Here is a 22405-nt window from a genome sequence, read left to right as displayed (position 1 = left end):
TGTTATGTTACTATGCAGAAACTGATGTTTTGCTCTTAGCTTCTGTGGTACTTACACTGATCTCATTGAATATAATATAACCTAAGAACAGCAGGTGAGTAGTATATAAATAACAGCAGCACTAATAATGACCACAAAAGGATCAACAAGAAAATAACCACTGAAGCAAAATTTCGAAAACAGCAGCAGCAATCAATGTTAGTTACAAAAAGTTCACTGATTCACTCCATTGTAACTGTTGCTGAGATGGAATAATGAGAACAAAATATCAAAGAAAAGCTACCCTGCTAAAAGATTTGCAAGACGCATTAAAGTTTAGCCCTTTGCTTCTCACATTTAATCATCATTCCCATATGGCATGTCCAGCATGTGAGAATAGATTAATTCATATGAACTTTTCGAGTTCTTCTTTTTCTTTTTGTAAGTGTTTTGGGAAATAGATCTACATCATTATTTATTATCAGCGAAACATCAATGGTTAAAAATTTTAATATACATATATAGCATGCATGGGTGTAATGGGTTAGATGATACAGTTATGTTTTGTGGTGATTAAATACTTTTTATGTATATTGTATGTGTGTAACTGAAATTATTTAAATATATATAAAACAATACAGTGAGCTAGCATATTTTAATCTTAGCCTCTATCAGGCATGATTGAACAAATTATTGTAATATGCAGTAAGAAATATTAGAAACTAATTATTGCCAAATCAAAAATGATTTCAATAGAAAAGTTATCAAATGTTGTCGTATATTTACAGATTAGAAAGTAAGATACAAGTTAAATGACTTAATAACCACAATCTGGATAAATAGGATAACAGATTGAACAAACCTTGTCCAGAATGCTGAACACAATTTCGTACAACCTGGATAGGATTTCTGAGTTGCTAGAAGGAGCATAAGTAAGAGCCTTCAATGCTTGCAATCTCCGAGCATGAACTTCAAGAAAAAATGAAGAGAAGTTATTACCAATCTTCAGATTCAGGTAAAAGGCTTAAATGAAACTTGAAGATTTCAGACTACCGAAGTTATCTAAATGAATTAACAAATTATGAAACTCATAATGCCTTTTATTATGAATATCTATAGAATTTGAAATACAGGAAACTTCAAAGAACAGAAAAAGAAGAAGTTTATTTCAGGAATTAATTAAGTGACCATATAAGTTAATGTAATATCAAATCACTAAACAAGCCGATTGAGGAGCATGGCATGTCAGACAGAAGGTTCAATTGGTGCCTTAACAATGTCCATCAACTCCATTCAAATAAAAGCTCCTCACTCGACCACCGGGCCACCCCGCCCCCCCAAGTCCCCCCCCTATCCCCATGCAAGCCAAAGTCTCAGCTTCTAGAAACTACCCGCCAGAAAGAGTGAAAGACGATTCTCCCATTCAAATGCAACCTTGCAATTTGGATTGTTCAATGTGATGCCAATTTCCAGTACCCTCTTCGATAGCTTTTCTCGACCATAAAAATACTAAGTCATTGACTATTTTGTTTTTTTCCTGCTCACCTTTTGGACCTCCTACTGTCTCACCAAACATCAACCCCGCTGGAGGTTAACAATCCTCCCACGGGCTCCAAGGTCCATCTTTCACCAAGACACCAATAACCAGCCTGATACATGGCTTTGCCAATACCATGCTTCTTCTTCCTCCAACCACTGCATACTCTCATTGAAATTTCCAGTAACCCTCTCCATAGCATTTCTCGAACATAAAACTACTGATTCATTGAAAATTTGGTTATTTCCCTGCTCACCTCCTGCACCTTTTACTCTCTCACCAAATATGAACCCCACTAGAGCACCAGCATCCCACCACAGGCTCCGAGGTCCATCTTTCACCAAGACACCAAATAACCAGCCTGATACATGGTTTTGCCAATATCTTGCTTCTTCTTTATCCAACCACAACATACTCCATATTACATTCACCAGCACAGACCCCCACATCCAGTCCCAGAATGACAACTTTAAACAGTATCACATCCACCATCCTGGTAACTCAAAGATGTCATCTTTTATTATCCCTCCATGGCCCCACAACAAACACAAGCATCAGATCTTAGCTCCATAAGCAGCACTGGTGGGGCTATAAGATCTAAATGGAGCAAGATATTGTCTAAACACGGTGGAAGAAAAAAAATTATCTATGCCACGGGTCTGTGATTCTGATTGCTTCTGAAGTTGCTGCACGACGGGATTTAATAAACGAGTCTCTCCATTCAACCTAAAATGTCAATTGAGGCAAATTAATGACCCTCTTACCAGTTATTGCAATTGAATTTATTCTACTAGTTTGTGATTTCTCTTACATAGAGTTGACCTAGGGGGATGAAATTGACAAAAATTATTTAAGCCAAGGTTAAAATTGGCAGCTAGGTTGGTAATAGGAGGCTAATGGAGCTAAGCGGTTGCTAGAGATGCTTTAGAGTAGAAATGACAGCATTATCTCTATTGGTTGAATAAGAAAGCCACGCTTGCTTACAAGCAATAAAACATTAGAGAAAAAGAAACACAGTGTACGTACATCAATGCGAATGACTAATCCCAGAGTGATAGTCAACAAAGTGGATAACAGCACAATGTCTTTCCGTAGGTATAGCTCTATTGGTTGAACACAACAATGATCAGCTGTTGATGCTGAATAATTGGGTCCAGAGTGATGGTTGACACAGAGAATAACAGCCCAATTTCTTTCTTCACTAATAAGTACTGGAATTTAGGTGCAAGGACAGCCAACTTAAAAGTTTCTATTACTATTTTAAAGTATTCAAGATAATCATCTAGCATTATAGGAATGGAAATTAGGTGAACCAGTTGCCTATCTCGGAATCTAACGAATCTTTGAAGAATTTAGCTAACAAAATTTTATTGAAACATGTGATGTTGTATGTAAAGAAAAATATAAATAGAAACAAAAGGTAGAGTTGCAAAATGCTAGGAGAATAATTGTGAAAAGGGCTCATCACTTACATTCAACTTCTTCATTTAAAGCCTCTGAAGTTAACCTGTCTACTACTCGAGGAACAACATCAGCTCTTGTGACACCACCACCTGCATCTATGTCAGCCAAAGCATCCCAATTTGGAGTAGGTATGCCACCGCCTGGGCTTAAACCTTGTGCCCCAGAATCTGATAAAATTCTTGCCAAGTAGTAATAAACATACCGCAGTACAGTCCTATCCTCACATTGCTGGTCAAGCTAGAGTTTACAAAAGAAAAGGACAAACCAGTTACTTTTCATTCTAAGGGGGAGAAGTTTATCAGTATAAGCAACTTGCAATACAATTGACAAGATGCACCACAACGCAAAAGAAATACCATGGTTTTCTAGAATAACTTCTTTCATCACCAAGTGTTGTAACTGAGTGTTTCATTACAGTTAAATCAGTAGGTGCCTTCCATAACATGACTTTGTCAATCAAAATAATTTGGAGCTCTATAGGTAAGAACTCGAAGAAAGCAGTCAATCTCAAAGCTCAAGATCAAAACTGATCATTATTGAGCCAGACAAACTAGTGCTTATAAATATCTTATTTCAAGCTTGATCTGGAAAATCTCGGCAAGTCAGTTTGTATGTCCCTAGTCAAAGACTTAATAACGACTGCTCCCAGAAGCAATTTATGAAGTCTATATAATAGAACAAACCCTATGTGCACTAGTTTTATGAATAGAACATAGAAGTCAGAGAAGACTAGCTACAGAAGAATCATACCATTAAAAGTGACGGGGCCAATGACGGGTCAACAGAGTTGTACACAGCAAGCTTCGGAAATACATGATGAACCAATTGCCTCTGGGAACTTTTCTACAGATACAAAGAACAAAATAGAAAACACTATGAAAATAATTCATCTGGAAGCAAGAGAGAATGCACTAATAAAATGAAGAAATAGAAACAGCTAATACTTGATCAGACGTAGCTGCTAGCTCATGAATACTCCTTGCAAGTTGTGCATACGACACAGGCTGCTGAAACCAGATAAAAGAGTCAACTATTGAACCAAATTGTTGCATCTACACTGAGTAATTATCACTGTGATCCAGCACCAGCATAGACATATATGACTGATTAATGTGTTAAATCTCTGTAGCACAAATAAACACAACAGATTTGTAAACTTGCAACTTTTACTTAATTCAGAATCAATAAGCCAATAGGTCAGAAAACGAAATTAAAAAGTTCAAAGCAGATGAATACGTCCCATCCATAAAATCTCAGGTTCATTTCAACGTTAACGCATTACACATAAAATAAACCTCTCAAATTCAGAAATCACCAAGTAAAACGCAATTGCACCGGCACTGTCTAGTTCATTGTCCAAAAAGACACACGCCCAAAAATACCTTTTTCTTTTGTCTTTGGGGCATAATGTTGGCTCGGACTGGGTGGAAAGCAGCCTTGGCGGCAGAGATAGTGTCACTCTGGATCTGCATCAGAGTCCCCCTCTTCGACTTCCGCTCGACAACCATCGGCATCGGCGCCCCTGGCGCCTCCATGTTCACCGTCGAATCCATGGGGGGCGGCGCCGTAGCCGAAGACGCTGGTGGAGGCTTGGACGACGAACCGTCCGACGTTATCAGATCCATGAGCGTGGTGCCCGATGAATCCTAAAAATAAGGAAAGACAGAATTACACAATATTCCCAAAAACATAAAAGCGATCAAGAAACTGGAAATGGCTATTCTTGATTCCTCTGTTTTGCAAATCAAGAAAAATTATGAAACGGAAAAGGGAGAGAGCTCTCAAACAATTACCGCCATGGATTTTCGCCTCGATGAACAGAAATCTCTTGGAAGAGCAGAGATAGTGATGGAGTTGTTGCTCAAGTGATCTCTCTTCTTCTTGCTTGCTTTTGAATTTTCAAGAAATCGAAAAATGTTACTAACGATCTCTCAGACTCTCAGTAGAAGGAATATAAGTTAAACATTTAACATTGTTTTTCATGAATTTGTAAATTACCATCTTCTCCCTTCACTTGTAGAAAAAGTATCCAAATACAAGTAAATATTAAATAAATTAGAACGAGCTCTTTTGAATTTAATATTAAAATGATATTAAAATATTAATTATAATTTTGTTCATGTAAAAAACAAAAAATATATATATTAGAATAAATTGATAATTTTTTTATAATTTTTAAATTCATCTATTTCGTTCGATTTTTATAATTATAAAAAAAATTACAACAAATTTAACAATTTTAAAACTTCATCCAAAAAATTATATAATTTCATCAAAAATTATAAAATGTTCGTAATTTTTCAAACAACAAAAAAATATTTGTAATTATATAAGATTCTCAAGAGAACTCGTTGTAATCTACACCACTAAATTTTCTACAAAAAGTTGTCTTTTTCCAAATTATAGTATGTTAGCCCAACTAATTGGTCCGAAAGAAAGGATTATTCGACGTCAACTTTTGAATTCAACATGACTTTTGCTCAAAGTTACAGCAAAACTAAGGAAATCTACATTTTGCTATCAATATATGGTACTGCTGTTTCTTGAAAAGTTGTAAGGTTTTCAGCAAAAGAATAAATTATGATGAGATCTTCTAAAATCTGACAAAATTACGAGCATTCTTTTATTTGCATTAATAAGTTTTCAAGTAACAAGAGAATATATAAAATTATGTTAAAGTTTAAGAGCATTTGTTGTAATTACACTTTAAAGAAAAAGATGATGATACTAGAATATTTTATTTATTGTTGTTCAAATTCAAGTAGATATAGTACTCCAAGACCTGAATCAAACTTGGTCAAAGGCTATTACAAAGACGAATGAATGATATCTGACCATTAAATATCATTACATCAATCACTAATTTCACAAAACCAAAAAGATTATTAAAAGACAAGCTCTCACATAAATAAAACAAACTCATCTAAAAATACTAAAACTAAAAACCAACACCTCATGCTTAGAAAGTCATAAAATCTAAGCATCTTGAAAACTCACTTCCTACTTAACTGCTAAAAAAATGCAACAGGAGATCACATCTTTGTGCAAGTGCCAGAAGAATAGATCACCTATACTGGTAGACGACTCATATATGAAATGATATGATTGCAAGTACGGAGCCATATATTAGAGGTGTGATATCAATTGACAAGAGTCGCCGAGAATAGACCTGCAATATCCAAGATCAAAGAACAAGAACGGGCACTCGCTGGAAGCCTTTCCTGAGACACCTGCTATAGTTGCTCAACATAGATGGAACTAAAGACGGTAACTATTAGATACAACACAAGATGCATAAATACACATCAAATCTCCTCTATTAGCACTAATTCAGTATCTTAAATCCAGAATTTTAGGAAGAAAAAAAGACAACACAAAACAAGCAGTTATCATAGACTTTCTCCCCTTTTTCTTTTTCTATCTTAAGAAACAAATTAAGCCTGATACATACACAAAGCTGACACAAAATCAGTTCCCCTTTCCAATTCTTTACTTTATTGTCTGCATCAATCAGTAGTCATCGGTTGGCTCATGCAGCACCTGAAACGAGCCTTTCTGACGGTCGTCATGATGTCAGTCTCCGCAGCTTCGAGCATCCTGACTACTTCACTGAAGGAAGGCCTAACATCGGGATTCCCATCCCAGCAACGAGTCATGATCTGGCTTAGAACCGGAAGGCAGTCATTGGGAATGGTCGGCCGGACACCTTTGTTGACAACAGCAAATGCTGCCTGAACAGCAGTCATATTCTGGAAGGGAAGCATACCAGTGATAAGTTCCCACAGCACGATACCAAAACTATATACATCAACTTTCTGGGTGTAAGGCCTATGCTGGATCATTTCCCTGCAATTTGGAGCACCATTTACCAAATGTGTTGCTGAACTAGAGACTTATCACAAGTGCTAAGAGTGCCCATAAGATAAATAAAAGAAAGAACATGGCAGAAATTCGAATTATCCATGTTCAGACCAGTCAGTAAAAGACTCAATAAATCCCCACTGCAACAAGAAGTTCAATCCCCAGAAGACACTTTTTGTAAACAACTATGCATGATTGTTTCCAGTACGGAATGAACAAGAGATTTTTCTGGAACCTATGCTTAATATTGTTACAGGGTGAACTTATCTCTTCATTTAATAAAATCTAGGAACACAAGCCAAATAACTAATCACAAAGCAAATATGATAGTTACTGCTTATGATGTATCAACATGGACCAATACACATTAAACCATGATTACACCAGAATGACACAGAAAGGAATAACAGTAATAGAAGAAGCCCGGGACTTGCAACAGGGAAAAAGATATTATACTTGAGTTCTGAGCAAGGCTCAGCGTACACGTGCTGAGATTGTTCTCTCCAGTTGAACGGCAGGCATCTTTCAGTACTTCCATTCTACGCAACATAAACTAAAAGGAGCTGTAGAAATGCTAGAAATGTGTTCCAAAATGCAGATTGTGCAAATCTCTATGAATTTTCTATAATTCACCGAGTAGGTAAAATGTAGTTGGTTATTTCGGCAATGTGAAGAAACTAATTTGGACGAGACAACAAATGCCAGCTTCACACCAAGCGCATAGGATACTCCAAAATTCCAAACAAAATCATCTTCTATCGCTGTTTCAATAGCTAGACAGTATCCACTCGCCAACATACTTAACTTTTTCATATGTTATTCTTACTTCTGTTCCCTCTAATAGAATCCTCCTCATATTAGACAATATCCATATCTCCAGTTAACCGTTCAAGCTTTAGGTTGAACCTTGGTGTATTAATGACCAGAAGAAAGTATATCATTTTGGCTTTGATTATCTCCACATTTTCTACAGCATCTTCTCCCACATCAGTCAGTGAGATGTAAAAATCTCTTCGAAGTCCAATTTTGATTCCTCTTATCAAATAAATTTTCCTTCTATGAAATCATAAGGGGGCAACAGAGGTTAGCTTAAGACAAAAACTTCACCAAACATCTGTCTATTCTTAAAATGAATCTAAAATTCAGAGATCCTTCGTTACGAGATTAGATATACTTACATCCTTTCCTGAATTGCTGCTTCTGTATCTAGTAGTTCCTTTTTCTTTAGCCGTGATTTGGCATCCCTTCATTCTAAGTGTATGCACAAGCACGATGGGTTAAAGAAAAAATATCTGGTGAATCTTCAATCTTTCAATATGCAAATTGTTTCTATGTTCATAGAAGAGTCAGACAAAAGAATCTGCATCACTCTTACAAGCTTCTGTACATATCTTATCAAGATGCATTGTATTGGGTCCAAAACCTTGTAATTACCTTAGGTATATCTCATCAAGATGCGTAATCTCAGGTCCAAAACCTTGTACTACATCAACTCAGTGTCTTTCTGAAAATCTGAAAGTTACCGTAGACCATAATCTAAAAAGACTAAATACAATTTTTATATTTAAAACTACAAGACAGTCCAAGAGGAGATTTGAGCTGCATCACAGCTCACTTGAAAGCTATCCAGATGTATCTAGCACAGCACTAAAAATTGAAAATTTTCTCATGGGCACGTTCAATACATGCAATTTGTGTCAAGGATAAGTAATGCATAATATTCAATGTACTATGTTTGAATCCGGTATGGCCATTCAGGAAAGACACTTGCCTATGGGGTAGAACTTGCTTAAATCCCAAGCATGGGAGGAAAAGCTGTCCAATTATATGGGTAGCAGCCTATATGCCAAAATTTTTATGCTAGTGTTGAATTAACATGCTGCATGAACCTATCATATTTTTTAAGCTTAAACTTAGGCGTTCTAGTTCCTCATGCCCATGGAAACAAGAGTAGAAGCCTAAAAAACACAAATTGAGGTTGAGCTAAGAAAGATTAGTGTCACTGAAAAGCATGCTGGTTATCCAGAAAGAATGACTTTGTGCTGCCCATCCACCAAGGCATCTGACTCCTCAGCAAACTTATACTTTGGGTATTCTAAAAGAACTCACAGCATGCAAGTAAACCATCAAATATAGCCCATAGCTCTAATAGGATTTCCCTCAATCAGATGAGGAGACCGCAAATGAATAGGCTAAGCAGAAACCACCAGTAGAACAAGAAAGCCTTCATCCTTCACAAGACAACCCTGACTTGCGACTCGCCAAAAATGCAAAGACATGATCGTGGACATGCATCACTGTCATTTTGCAGTTTGATTTAAAATTCAGAAGCAGTTCAGAAAAGGAGACTATTCTGACAGCAGAGATACACTGAACTGTTTTCATACCAACGCACCAATAACATATATCAAGAGAGCAAATTGTCAGTATTTCCCTGCACTTAAACTGCTTACCAACTCTCTCACTCCCATTCAGAAAAATAATGTCAGCCAACCTAGAAGCCATACAAGAAACAATTATATGCTCTTCAGTCTTTGGACCATTGCTGGAAGGAAATACCTGGATTTTACAGAGCAAGTGCATAATTCTAAATTATCTAGCTCATTGGTTAGATCTAACTGCCTGACGGTAAAAGGCATGCAAATTGATTGTAGAAAAGCATATGCCAAACACACTTTGGAGATTTAAAACCTTTCATTTTCTTTCTCTTTGAAGGGCTACAGAAGAAATTTAGTAAAATGGAAAATCCAAACGAAGAACATACCAGAGCATATATGTATGTATGTACACACATGCAAGCTCACCACATTCTTACAGGCAACAGTGGAGGTACAAGAACATGGAACTACGACATGTATATGTAAATAAAGGCATGTCAAATACATTTGATTAGGAAGACTTAAAATAATCTTCTTAAGAGAATAATGAAACTCTAGGAATGAGGAAAATATTCAACAGTCTTCTAAGATAGCATGCATCGAAATACATGGAAAATTAATGAGTACAAGCAGAAAAAAGGACAGAACCATTCGGTGCACAAAATGGATGCAGGTGCTAAGACCAATAGCATAGCAATAAAATGGAAGAATGCACAAAGGCGACAAGAACAAGAATTGGACACTTACGGGGCCATCCAGCGGTATGTGCCTGTCTCTGGTGTCATTCCTTCAGTCTGTACTTCAATACGCGCTACTCCAAAATCCGCAATTTTAATAGACTTGTCAGCGGCAATTAGAAGATTGTCTGACTTCAGATCCCGGTGAATCAAGTTTAACCCATGCACGTATTCCATCCCTCTCGCAACATCCAAGGCCTGCTTTACAGCCAATTTCAGGGGCACCGAACGATTCTGCCGCTTTGTCAAGAATTGACGCACTGAACCTCCCTTAGCATATTCAGTCACAATACACCAGACCATGGGTTTGCGGCATGCACCAATAAAGCGAACAATATTCGGATGCCTCAGCCTTGCCAGCATCATTACCTCCTGTTGAAACTGCTGCTCCATCAACTGTGCCCTCTCCACATCATTCTCTGGCTTCTCCAAAAGCTTTATTGCAACATCCTCACCATTATATGTGCCTCTGTAGAGTTTCCCAAAAGCCCCCTGAGCAAAAGCAGGCCCCATGTTCAGTTTCCTCAAGTCAATCGTCCACTCGTCATAATTACCAAGGCCCTCAGTAGGATATCGGGGGTCCATCAAAGCTTGAGCCAAGGCATCATCACTCAGCCCATGAGACACTCTCCCATGATTGACGCTAGCAGCAACAGAATAATTTTTAACACGCTTGAGTCCCTGGTGGCCCAAGATGCGAGTGTGTGAATCATTAGATCCAACACTGCTGTTGTCCATCGACATGGCAACAGAACCTCCACCATTGCTCATCTGCAGGCTCCCGTAACTATCAATTGACATATTTGACCCCTCATTGAGCTTGCGATAAAAATTTTGGGAGAAATCGTAATTGTCATGGTTATTGTTTAGGCCTATAATTCCAGTAAATTTTGGACCCTCCAACATTGTCTAATCTTCTATCAACAAGTAGCTGTAGTTTGGAACCCTAAATACTCTATATCTTCTGCATCAGCATTTCCCAGTTCAGCATCACTCACCAATACCCTACAAATAATGACAAGGAAAAACGTTAAGTAACAATAAAATTTCTACTGTACCTTTTATCACAGAAAAGGTACACGCCGATCAACAATGAACTAGAACCCTCAACGTGAAACTAATCACGCATAAATTATAATCTCTACGGAAAAAGTTTAGGAGCGTTCCCAACGGATGCCTTTAACTCCAAAAGCTTCCTAATATAAAAAACTACAAACCAAGATTACATTAAAAGCCGCCCAAGATATCCTCCAAAACTTCATCCAGATTAAAACCTAATTAGACTTATTGAGCTTGCAATAAATTTCGCACAAATAAATTTGAAGTTAAAACAAAGTGAATGATCCAGCCCTCGTTACATGTACCTCTAATCTCTCTCCCTTCTCTTCAGTTGACTACAATTACAGTCAACTTCAAGTCGTTTCACCATCAAAACTTTCACTAAACAAAGCAAAAGTCAAGATTCAAACTTTAGCCCAAAAACCAAACTTCTCGACAACCACAAAAGCCCCCGGACAAGAAACAAACCAGCTAAAATCCTCCCAAAATTAAACCCCATAAAATCCCACACAGGAAAGAGAAACGAAAAAAAAAAAAAAACAAATCATAAACCCTCCAAATTGGTAAAAGATTCAATGATCCGAGGCCAAAATCGAGACACGAGCACAAAAACACACCTCGATAAACAAGGGCTTGACTTTACTATTTTGACGGCTCCAGACAACAACAAACCCGATAGAGCTCAGCGGGAGTCCAAGCGAATTTACCACTCTGCCCCCCTACTCCCCACACACCCCCAGCTGCCACAGAGCAAACACGCAAACGGTGAACACAAAACGACAGCGTCCCACCGGCGACAGTTTCTAGAGAGAGAAAATCGAAGCAGGGAGAGAGAGAGAGATGAGAGACGAGATAGAAATGGAAGTGTATGCAGAGCTCTAGTCTTCGTCTCCTTTACTTCTTTCTTTTTTTCCTAATTTATTTATTTACTACGAAGGGGGAAGGACTTCCAGTGTACCCGCTCGCTCACATAGTTACCGTGCACTCAGTGGGGCCTAGTGATAAGCCTCATCCTGGCCGTTCAATACAACGAGTGTAGCTCAGAAGGGGTGACGGGTGTGGGACCCGTTAGTAGAACCGCCTCCCACGTGCCGGTCAATTAGTCTACTACTGGTGTGGGTCCCGGAGTATGGTCAATTTGACTGTCCATGAAGAAACAAGAGATACAACTAGTGTAGCTTAAAGTACATCATCTAGAAGCATGAGACCACTTGTTTTGCGAATGCCCATTTTTCACACGCTTTATATTTATACTATTAGCCATCGTGCCAAGCTGTTTTTATACTTATATAATAAATACTTTTTTATATTTTCAAATATATAATTCAATAAATTATATATAAAAAAAATTAATGTAGAATATGATCGATACAATAAATAAATTTGTACAATGATGGTAAGATGATGTATAATCACTTTTGTGGGGAAAAAAGTAATTATAATTATTTTTTTAAAATTATTTAATTAGAAATATAATTATCGTATTTTCTGTCTTTTATAAAATTAAAAGTATACTTCCTGACGTCGTTATTAAATTAATAAATTATAATTGCACCCTATGTTCAGTAGCCATTTTTTATACAAGCACTCCATCTTGATGCATTATATTACACGGTAACACTTTCATAAGGGGGTTATTAATAATTTTATAAAAAATTCAGTGCGTTTGAGTAATTGAGCATAACATTAGGGGTGTTATATAATTTAGATTGACCTTTATTTATATATATCTATATTTTTTTATAATTGAAGAGCACATATTTAGTGTCTCGATTTTTTTTTGTCCGTCATTTTTTTATTTATTTAACTGACTTTCTATTCCATCATTATCCTTTGATAGTTATTGTTCTTCTTTTATATATTTTTATTCATTTTTTTTATCACCATTTTGTTATAAACTTAATATTAACATATTATTTGGTATATATATTTTATTATGTAATACAAAATTTATAAATAAATTATTTCAATAATACCAAAGAATTACGCAGACACACACGGTGAACCATAACTTACTAGTTTATTAAGTGAGAGTACCCTTCTGATGCCTTACTTGTTGGATTGATTTTATTATCATAATTTTCTTCTTCTTTTCGTAACAGTCAAATTATCAGTTCTTCTATTTAACTTCTTATAACTTTTTTATTATTTTTTTAATATTTTGAATTTATTTGATTAAAATTAAAATATAATCTTAAAATAAAAATTAGTTCTTAAAGAAAATTATTCAATTATGTTCATTCAATTGAATGTGCTACAAGCACTACTATCATATAGTTTAGTGGGATCATTAGGTATCTTTGTCTGTTATCTAATTTTTACGTCCAAGTTTTCTTTCATATCTCTCTCCAGTTCCTAAAATTTATTTTATTTGTCTCACCAATACTTAATTTAATTTATGTAATCTGCTTTTCAAAATTAGTGAAGCTTTAAGAGAAATGCCTAAATCAAAATTATATTTAAAAAAGAAACTAACATTTTTGGACTACTACTTAAGCATTTGAGTGGAATAATTAACTCCTAAAAAAATAAAATAAATAACTGGTACAAACACTACTCTCGTTTGGTTGGATTACGATGACTTGCATTTTAATTTTTCAAATGTGATATTCCTAACCCCACTCTTTCTTGATTATTTGGTTATGAATGTATTTCATTATTGAACTTGGTTTTTAATTATGGTAAATTACGACGAGTTTATGTAAGATTTTTCATAGTTGCAATTACCTCTTGTTGTTTTGAAGCTACATAATATGTTTGGTATTAACATTTGTGTAATAAATACCCTTTTATGATAACCCACTATAAAAAGTATTTGTTAAACGATCATTTAGTATAAGAATATATTTATAAATTTTTTAAATAACAATAAAGTATTTATGATTACAATAAACTTAATTTATTTGGGAAATAGAAAAACAAAAAGGGGAGGGGAGGGTGTTTGGACATTTGGTGAGGGGTGTGGGGAGGAAAGTTAGCCAAAGAACCAACCAGAAAGATGCCACTTATCCAAGAAGGCAGCTTTAGAAGCTGTGATTGAAGTCTTGAAGACAGAACAGGAGACACATGCAACAAGGCCTTTTGAGCTATTCCGTGCTAATGTATAAAAGCACAATCACAAACCAAATATATTGGGTGTTGCTTTTTGGTGAATTTTGAATTTTATTAAGGAATAAATTTACCCAAAAAGAAATTTTAAAAAAATTCCATAAAGGGTTTATTTTGTTTAGTGAAATGGTGACAAAGTTATTGAAATCTTTTTATCTTTCCAAATTGTTTGTTACCTAAAGTAGATTTTTCACACTTAACAACTAAAAGAACTCTGAATCCAACTATTATATCTTATTTTGCCCTCAATAATTAGATACAGGAAATGAAGGGACTAAATCAAAACGCACCAAACTACTGATCAAATTCAGGCCGAAATACAGTGTTCTATCACATAAAGAACACACATAGAGCAGGCTGGATTGAACAAAGCAGATCACTAGAGATTCAAAGAAGAATAGAACTGTAAAGGGATCCTAATCAAATAGTGCACAGAACTACAAGGTACTCTTTCATCTTTGATAACTGTAACAGGGTACAAAGTGCTCATTTGTTGATTTCTGTAATCATATATACCTGCATTCCTCATTTAATTGTCACCTATTCTGAGGCTTATACAGATTGTTACTACAGAGCAACTGCAAAATAATTGCCCCGCACTCAATAAAGAAAAGCTAAAAGCACAACCGGTAAGCATCAGGCATCAGAGATTCATAATCCTCCTATGCCTAACACCACCTATCTCAACTAAACAACAAATGAGAAATGGCAAAAGAAAGAAAAAAAAACTAAAGAGAAGAAAAAGAAAGAAGGATGAGGTCCTTTTCCCCGATATCAGCATGCTATTTTCACCTACGAACAAATAGTTACCAACTACTTGGACACAGCTATAGAACAATGGAAAGGATGGAGGAGCAAGCAACTGCAAAGATGACAAGCATGATTGGGATGAAAATTTCACCTCACTAACTCCAGTCAGCTAAAAAGGGATTCCCAACTCCTAGAAGCAGTTGCAGCCTGCTATCTTCTGAAGATATTGTTACACCAAATCTCACTTAGGATGGTTTTTACCCCCCTCCAAATGAAGAGTGTTAGCCAGGTTGTTCGACAATTGATTTATTGTCTCCTTAGCAAGTGTTACGGTTGGATTACCATTTGCACTGGCTCGCTGTTTGGCCTTTCTTTCCATCAAGGATTTCTCTCTCTCTTCATAATAGTTGAAATCATCAAGAAGGGATGTCTCAGCTTCATGGCTGTGGAAAATTCTTAACATTTGCATTCCCTGCTCAAGTTTGACCTGAAATGACAATTAAGTCAAGAAGGCATAACAGGAGTCGTGATAAGGATGTGAAGAGTTACTTTACTGTAACAAAAAGCAAGAAAATGTATAAGGCTAATAAACTTTCAACAACTAGTCTTGCGAGAGATAGGTAACACTTTATATTGGTGGTGCATATGTGGAAGATGAATGAAATAAACAATCCAGTGAGCAGAGATAACATAAAGATCCTACAGCTGGTAAAAGGCTTCTTCCTGAACTACTAATGCCACAAGGCTGAAAAACAAGTAATGTGATTGAGATTAGTAAGCAAATTTTACCAAATTGTCATGAATGGTAAGAAATGGTCATCCAAACCCTCAAATGCAACCCATTTAACTAGAAGTTTAGATTCTGGTAGGATGACCTCATTTGTCCTTTTCAAGCATAATTCACTTAATTTACAATAATTCCATCTCGTCTCCTTTCAGTAACCTCAAGTAAAAACAGTTAGCTTTAGGATGAAAATGGAGCATTTTATGTGTGCTAACACCTCAATATAAATGTATACATATAATTTAACGTGACTTAACAATTATAGCCCACCCCTTCAATAAATTTCCCATAGACCACTTTCCTTGCCCCCCAGTTCGCACCAGCCAAAGAAGAGTCCAGCCATTTTGCCATTTTCCCCCTTGTTATCTCAAGTACCGAGCAAATGTCCCATTACCCCCTCCACAATTCCATCCAAATCTCCCCTCATTTTGCAATTCCAAACCAAACCCACTCTCTTCCAAGCACAACAAACACACACATATAATGCATGTGGTCGCATCTATAAACACACATAAATATGTGCGAACATGCTTTTAGTAAAACATCAACTTGAGATTATCATAGAGATTTAGCAACAGAGGGGAAATTTTGGAAGGAATGCATATACAATTGGCCTCATCATCTCCAATAAAACCTCCGAGAATTTTGGGAGTGGAGAGTATGAAAAACAAACTGATGCAATGTATAAAAAAGAGGACATGATTTTTTAGACCAAGAAATTTCATGTAAGAAAGGAGAATATATAAAATTGGCCTTCTTATGTCCCATGACAAACGCTGGGAACAGAGGGAGAAAATAGTATGAATAAAAGAATGATGCAATGTATGAAAAAAGAGTGCCCAATTTTCTTTTAAGAAAAGAAATCTCATTTAAAGAGAGGAAGTCTATAATGCCTTCTTATTTTCCTCTTACTTGGTCGATCTCCTCTCCCCTTAATTCATCTCTAATCATTCCGGTGAATATATTTTGAAACAAATAGGAAATCGACACAGAAACAACTTAACATCCCCAACTTGTCTTGAACTTAAGTAATTGAGATTGAAGATCATCTCGGTTTAACAGTTTTGAATGGCTTACAATTTCTGGAATAAACATTATAAGCTACATGGATCTGGTTATCTAATAAAAACTCGATAGAGTATTGTATTTTAGAAGATAACAATACCTCTTGTGAGTCTCGACTGTGAGTAACAGGCTTGTTGTCATTATTTACAAGAAGTATGTGCCTGAAGCAACTATTTGGTACATCCTTGATAATATGCCATTTGATAGGAAACTGCCCACTCCACCTATCCTGCTGCCAGTAATCAGCATTATTCTCAAAGTCAACTGGCCCAATCATTTCAGCTACCCCACAAAACTGTCCGCTAGCATTCACCTGTAGGTTTTGAATTAATTTCAGAAAGATGAAACAATAAAAGTCACCTATGCACAAGCTTTAACTGACAAATGATGTGACACCAAGCAATTTCAGGCTAAATTTATAATTTAAAATGAAGTGAAAGTATTTGAAGTGACACCGCAATGCTCAACTCATCATGGAAAAAGAAACTGTAACAGTATGCACATTGATGCAATCCATAAATCACAATACAGCTCAAAGGCACCCGTAGATATGAATTTATCGCATATTAAACCTAGCAGAAAAAAAGATATAATTATTAGTCCATACAACAGTGGGGGCCTATAAATCATTTGAGCAACACTATCACAACCGCCATCAATGAGCAATGCATGTTTCAGTCACACAGAAGAACTCTCTGAGGACAACACTGCCATACACTTATATTCAGCTCATCTTGTCGTAAGCGAGATATATGTTTTCCAGTTCTAATTTATCTCTCTCCTCAGGAGATTACAAGTAGGAATAGGTTCACGAGTGCAAGTACAGTCCCTTAAGAAGTTCAAGAACTTACTGAAAAAAAGAGGAAAACTGGGCAAATGTCTTTCATTTCCTTTGCTTCCCGATAGGCAGCATCCAGTTTTCTGTTTCCAAGTGGAGTGCTGGCCCAGATGCTGTATTTTATACTTCTATGGATATTGTCCTCGCTGAAAGACTTAATAACAAAAAATTTTGCATGTTCATAATCAGTTACAAAATTTGGGGAATTAAAATGATTAACGTGAAGCCCGGAAGCGGATTCGACATCTCTAATGCCAGATGAAGATCCCTTGCTTTTTGGCCTCAAAGCCCTCGGTCCTCTGTTCCGTTCACTTGACATGCCAAGGGCATTGGTAGAAATACTGACGGTTTCCTGATCCTGTTCACGTCTTCCACCTCTATCAGTAGCAAACCGGATCTGGCTATAACCATAAAAACTTGGGCTTTGGTAAGAAGCACCATGGCCAAATCGTCTAGCTGAGGAGTTTGGTGTCAGCCCAAAACCCTGAAATGGAGCCACCATTATACTAGCATGAAGAAATCAAGGCTAGAACAGAGACCCTCTCCAGTTGGTATAAAAACAAACTTAACTTTCATTCATTGATTAGACATCCTTGTTCCCGACAAGTAATATTGGCGTTACATATGAATATGAAAAATGAGGAAAGGAAAAAAAATGAATGAAAACTACAGTTGTTGTAAAGAACTACATAATGCCCGGCTGAGCAACTGGTTGGCAACACAAAAATCAATAGAGGCAAAAAATTCACTCACAGTGTCCCTATTGGTTCTTTGTTAAAATTTCCATTATGCTATGCTGTGCATAAAACAGCTACTGAGGTAAAAGAAGGTGATATTCTGCATGTATGATTTATAAAGCAGAAATTTATTAGTTTGCTCTTCCTGGCGTATCTCGTGAACAAGCCAGTGAAATTAATTTGAAGCTTCAATGTAGATACTATGTTCACAGTGCAAACATAATCAACAATATAACCAAAAAATAGAAAATGCACAGTGTTCTTTCTCTCTCCATGTATGTGAGGATGTACTATATACATGCGTGTATAAACATCAAACTAACCTGTCCAACATTTTGTTCATAGGATCCAAGTATGCCAGTTGGTTGAGGGTATACATTTCCAGTAGGTAAATGTGACATGAACTTGCTAGCATCTAAGGAACTTGTATGACTTGGCAATGGTTCACTGGATCCATGGACACCAGGGAACTTATAAAATCCAACACCACTACTTCCAGAGAGATCCCCTCCACCAAAAGATCCAAAAGGTACATAATAACCCGATCCAGGCCCAAAAGTTGCACCATCAATAAAATTTTCTTGGCTGCTAGTCCCTGATGGCAAGAACTCGGTCTGTGGAGCTGGAATTGCAGAAGTAGCAGGTGGTGGGCCAGGTGAAACTGGAGGGTAGTATGGTGGTGTTACAGGCATTTGATGTGGAGAGAACAGCTGACCATCAAACATTATTGGAGATAGAGGGCTAGCAAGTGGAGGAAGCTGTCCATATGCCATTTGGGAGTCAAACCCATATCCCGGGGGAAAGAAGAGTGAAGAATTGTCATTGTACATTGCCTTTAAAAAGATTAAAAACAGCAATCAGTATTTGCAGGCTTAGAAAAAAAATAAAAAATAAAAAATAATGAATTGTAACAAAATCATCTATACCCCCGGAGGTATGACATGCAAGTTGTTGGGATTAACATAGTTTGAGTGTTCATCCCAGTTACCGCTCCCATTATTATAATCTGGACAACAGAAAAGTCAAGATTATAACCCAAGCATGGAAGTAGAGACAAAAAAATTAAATATGCACTAGGCAACAGAATAGTTTTCACTACGTGGCGCCTAATTGTCCCCACTTATGCTATTCTGCTTTTGCCAACCTCCCTTTGCTGCTCTCAGTTATTGTATTGATGCCAAGCAATAGCTACCTTCCTCCTTTCAAGGCACTTCTTTAGCCATTAAGCAATGAATAAAAAAGTATGTGCTGCTAACTAGCTTTTCCTATTTGATTTTTCCTTTTCCTACCAGAGGCTTGAGAGAAAAGTTAAGCCCCATGACAAGGAATTACTCTGTTAACGGGAAGCTTCAATCGCCATTTCAGCCTAGCAGTTTATTTATGCCTTATTGTTGCACATATGGAAACTATGAACTTTGAAATTGCCAAATTTATTAGGATTCTTGTATTTTCTAGATATTATAAGTTCTTGCGTTATTAGGAGCTGGGAAAATTAAGTTGTCATAAAGTAGCAGTTTGCCGATTCTGAATCAATGAGGACTTTGTACAGTCGAAGGCAAATAGCCCTGGACAAAGAAATACATAAATAAATAAATAATTTGAATTAGATTTTTTTCCTAAGACCACGCCAAGTAGCCAATATTTCTGCTACCCAAGCTTACATAACATCAAAGGTTATCAACAGAGGAGAAGAAAAGGAAAGCTTCAAATGCAGCAAATTTAAGGCAGTTGATTATGACAGGGTTTATGCATCACTAACATAAATGTCATATTTTCATAAGTCACAGGATTGCTTAGATAGTTATCCAGCAAAAATGAATATGTTTAATGTTTGCATAACTTCTGTAAATTAACCAACTGGGTTGAAGACTACTAAGAACTAACCTCCATAGTAATAACTCTGCTCCTGATGTGTAGCTGAATTTAACGGATATGATGTGATAAGAGCTCCACTTGTTTCTGATGTTGCAGGCTGCTCTTTGGCATTTCTTGAAGCCCCTGAGATGGCTGCATCCGGAGAAGGATTTGCTGAAACAATCCTTTCATCTTTTGGCGAAATTGACTGATAAATAGACACAAAGGGATATACTAATGAAGCACAGAATATACAGATCTAACCCACAAAAACCAATTAAACTTATGAAACTCTGATAACAGACCTGTTCCGTGACATCATGCAGCTCAACAGCTCTGTCACCTGCATCCCCCAGGGCAACCCACAGTTTGTCAAAATATAAGTAGCACATTCACTAGCAATATCCAGAAATACTACATATCATAATCATGAAACTGAACAATTAATTTCCAACATACTGCTCTAATGACTAAAAGTATTCCAGAATAGTCAGTCATTCATAGAACGTGAACCATCTAATGGGAGATGATGAAAATGCAGCTGAAAACAAGAACAGACGAATGGAGAAGTGGATTAAAAGTGCAAAATAGATCTTCAAACCAAAATAAACCTGTCAAGTACATAAACATATCAAAATAATAATTTGCCACTCAGAACGAAGATATCATCTTATAGAACAAGGATGGCATGTCAGATGAGATTTCCCCCACTGGTGGTTAAACCAACTGTCGTAGAAATCCACTAATATGCAAACACAAGGCATTAAAAATTTATGGATCAGGTATACAGCATAGAAGAAACAAGCTCATCGAAGCGTTTGAAAATTATGATCTAACATTAGACTCAGTCCTTCAACTTCCTTTAACTTTAATCTTTCATCTATTGCCATATATTCAGTTCCTAGTGAATTAAATAGTTCCCACCTGAATCACATAAGAAAATCAAATTACTAGTTTTATTTACATATAAAAATTTGCACTGCTCTACCACATAGGTGAAATCAGAATTGTTAACATACTAAAATTTATCAGACTAAACCCAGTAAACTAAAAGTAAGTATAAATCACTCTTCTGACAAAACCCTAAAACGTAAATTTCACAGTGAGGAACTGAGCACAAGCAAAGCAAATTAGTCAAAGAAAATAAAGCATTAATCCAAATAAAATGAGCATAATTTTCCAGTCCCTCGGAGTATCTTTTCAGCCCCTCGATTCAGATCCGATTCACTTGTCAGTGCACACAAAACAGAAAACCCCTAAATTAGACACTTGATATCCCATACTCATAACACCCAAAATTATAGAAACTACCAAACAACTTCAATTGAAACAGAGAAAAACTTATGCAATCATCCAGACAAAAAACATGTAAAATACAAACAACCAGGAATAACAGTAGAAAAAGGAACGAACCATTAGACGACAGGGGGGCTAATGGATCGTGACCACGCTGATTCGCGTCTTCCATTGAACCCAAACCAATTACACCGAATATAATTCCAATTAAATTAAACAAAAAACAAAAAACAAGCAGAACTCAGATCTATCCCAAATGAAGTTCAAATTGAACCTCAACGAAATCACTTGAATCGATCTTAACTATCTACGCGTGACAGAAACAACTCTTATCCTCCAATAATTGTTGGAATTCATTCAAGTAGCGTTGGAATCTTGCAACTGAAAGGTGCTTCGCGGGAGGTTTTTCTTTTTTAAAAAAAAAAAAGAAACAGGCAGGAAAGGGTTTTAGATACATGAGATATTTGTTTAATGAATATAAGTAAAAATTAATCTTGATTTTCATTTTATGGTAATAATAATTATTTAAAAGACACCTGTGCAATTTCATTTTGTCCTTTTTACAGAAGGTCAAAGGAATAATAATGCAATAAAATTAATTGTCGATTGATAGGTGAATAATAATGCAACAATTTTATAGGCACATGTGAAAAAGAACAGTTGAATTATCTATATTATAAAAGAAAGTAAATTTTGAAATTTAGTGTAATTAGACGTAAACATATAGTTTGAAAAATTACATTTAATACTTATCAAGTTTGCTTCAGTCTAATAAATATATTCTTTTATTAGTTAAAATTCATTAAATTTATTGATAGTAATAAAAAAAATTGAATGAAAATCGATGTTTACCCTTGACTGACTTATTAGGTGAAAATCGATGTTTACCCTTGTCTGCATCAAAATTAACAATCAGGTAAACAATCTTGTTAGTACTTTTTATTTATTTAAACTAAAT

General features: G+C 36.1%; 3 protein-coding genes across 5 annotated transcripts in view; all 3 read right to left on the bottom strand.

The window, feature by feature from the left end:
• LOC105161985 overlaps positions 1 to 4931 on the bottom strand; it is a gene marked incomplete in the record, with an annotated part of 21093 nt that extends 16162 nt beyond the window's left edge. Inside the window, 6 exon segments of the mRNA XM_020693783.1 lie at positions 842 to 948; positions 2989 to 3217; positions 3731 to 3823; positions 3925 to 3984; positions 4363 to 4626; positions 4774 to 4931. Coding sequence (XP_020549442.1) covers positions 842 to 948; positions 2989 to 3217; positions 3731 to 3823; positions 3925 to 3984; positions 4363 to 4626; positions 4774 to 4779 — 759 coding nt within the window.
• Positions 6107 to 11900, bottom strand: LOC105161984 (serine/threonine-protein kinase HT1-like). Of its 2 annotated transcripts, none has more exons than XM_011079876.2 (3): positions 11633 to 11900; positions 9967 to 10961; positions 6107 to 6826 (listed from the first exon to the last, which is right to left on the bottom strand). In XM_011079876.2, exons 2-3 carry the CDS (start codon positions 10860 to 10862, stop codon positions 6487 to 6489), a joined length of 1236 nt encoding a protein of 411 aa, XP_011078178.1. In that variant the 5' UTR covers positions 10863 to 10961; positions 11633 to 11900; the 3' UTR covers positions 6107 to 6486. The 2 variants fall into 2 exon arrangements, with proteins under 2 accessions (XP_011078178.1, XP_011078179.1); XM_011079877.2 differs by lacking the exon at positions 11633 to 11900 and adding an exon at positions 11321 to 11472.
• On the bottom strand, positions 14562 to 21895 carry LOC105161983 (YTH domain-containing family protein 2). 2 transcript variants are annotated; one of them, XM_011079875.2, is made up of 8 exons: positions 21565 to 21895; positions 20457 to 20546; positions 20182 to 20359; positions 19224 to 19303; positions 18621 to 19130; positions 17574 to 18044; positions 16823 to 17035; positions 14562 to 15360 (listed from the first exon to the last, which is right to left on the bottom strand). In XM_011079875.2, the coding sequence occupies exons 2-8, from the start codon at positions 20541 to 20543 to the stop codon at positions 15115 to 15117; spliced, it is 1785 nt and encodes a 594-aa protein (XP_011078177.1). In that variant the 5' UTR covers positions 20544 to 20546; positions 21565 to 21895; the 3' UTR covers positions 14562 to 15114. The 2 variants fall into 2 exon arrangements, with proteins under 2 accessions (XP_011078177.1, XP_011078176.1); XM_011079874.2 differs by having other exon boundaries at positions 20457 to 20494.

This window comes from Sesamum indicum, linkage group LG5 (genome assembly GCF_000512975.1).
Source record: "Sesamum indicum cultivar Zhongzhi No. 13 linkage group LG5, S_indicum_v1.0, whole genome shotgun sequence".
In the NCBI taxonomy this organism is placed as follows: Eukaryota; Viridiplantae; Streptophyta; class Magnoliopsida; order Lamiales; family Pedaliaceae; genus Sesamum; species Sesamum indicum.
The sequence above is the reverse complement of the archived record's forward strand: the minus strand, read 5'-3'. Positions and strand labels throughout refer to the sequence as shown.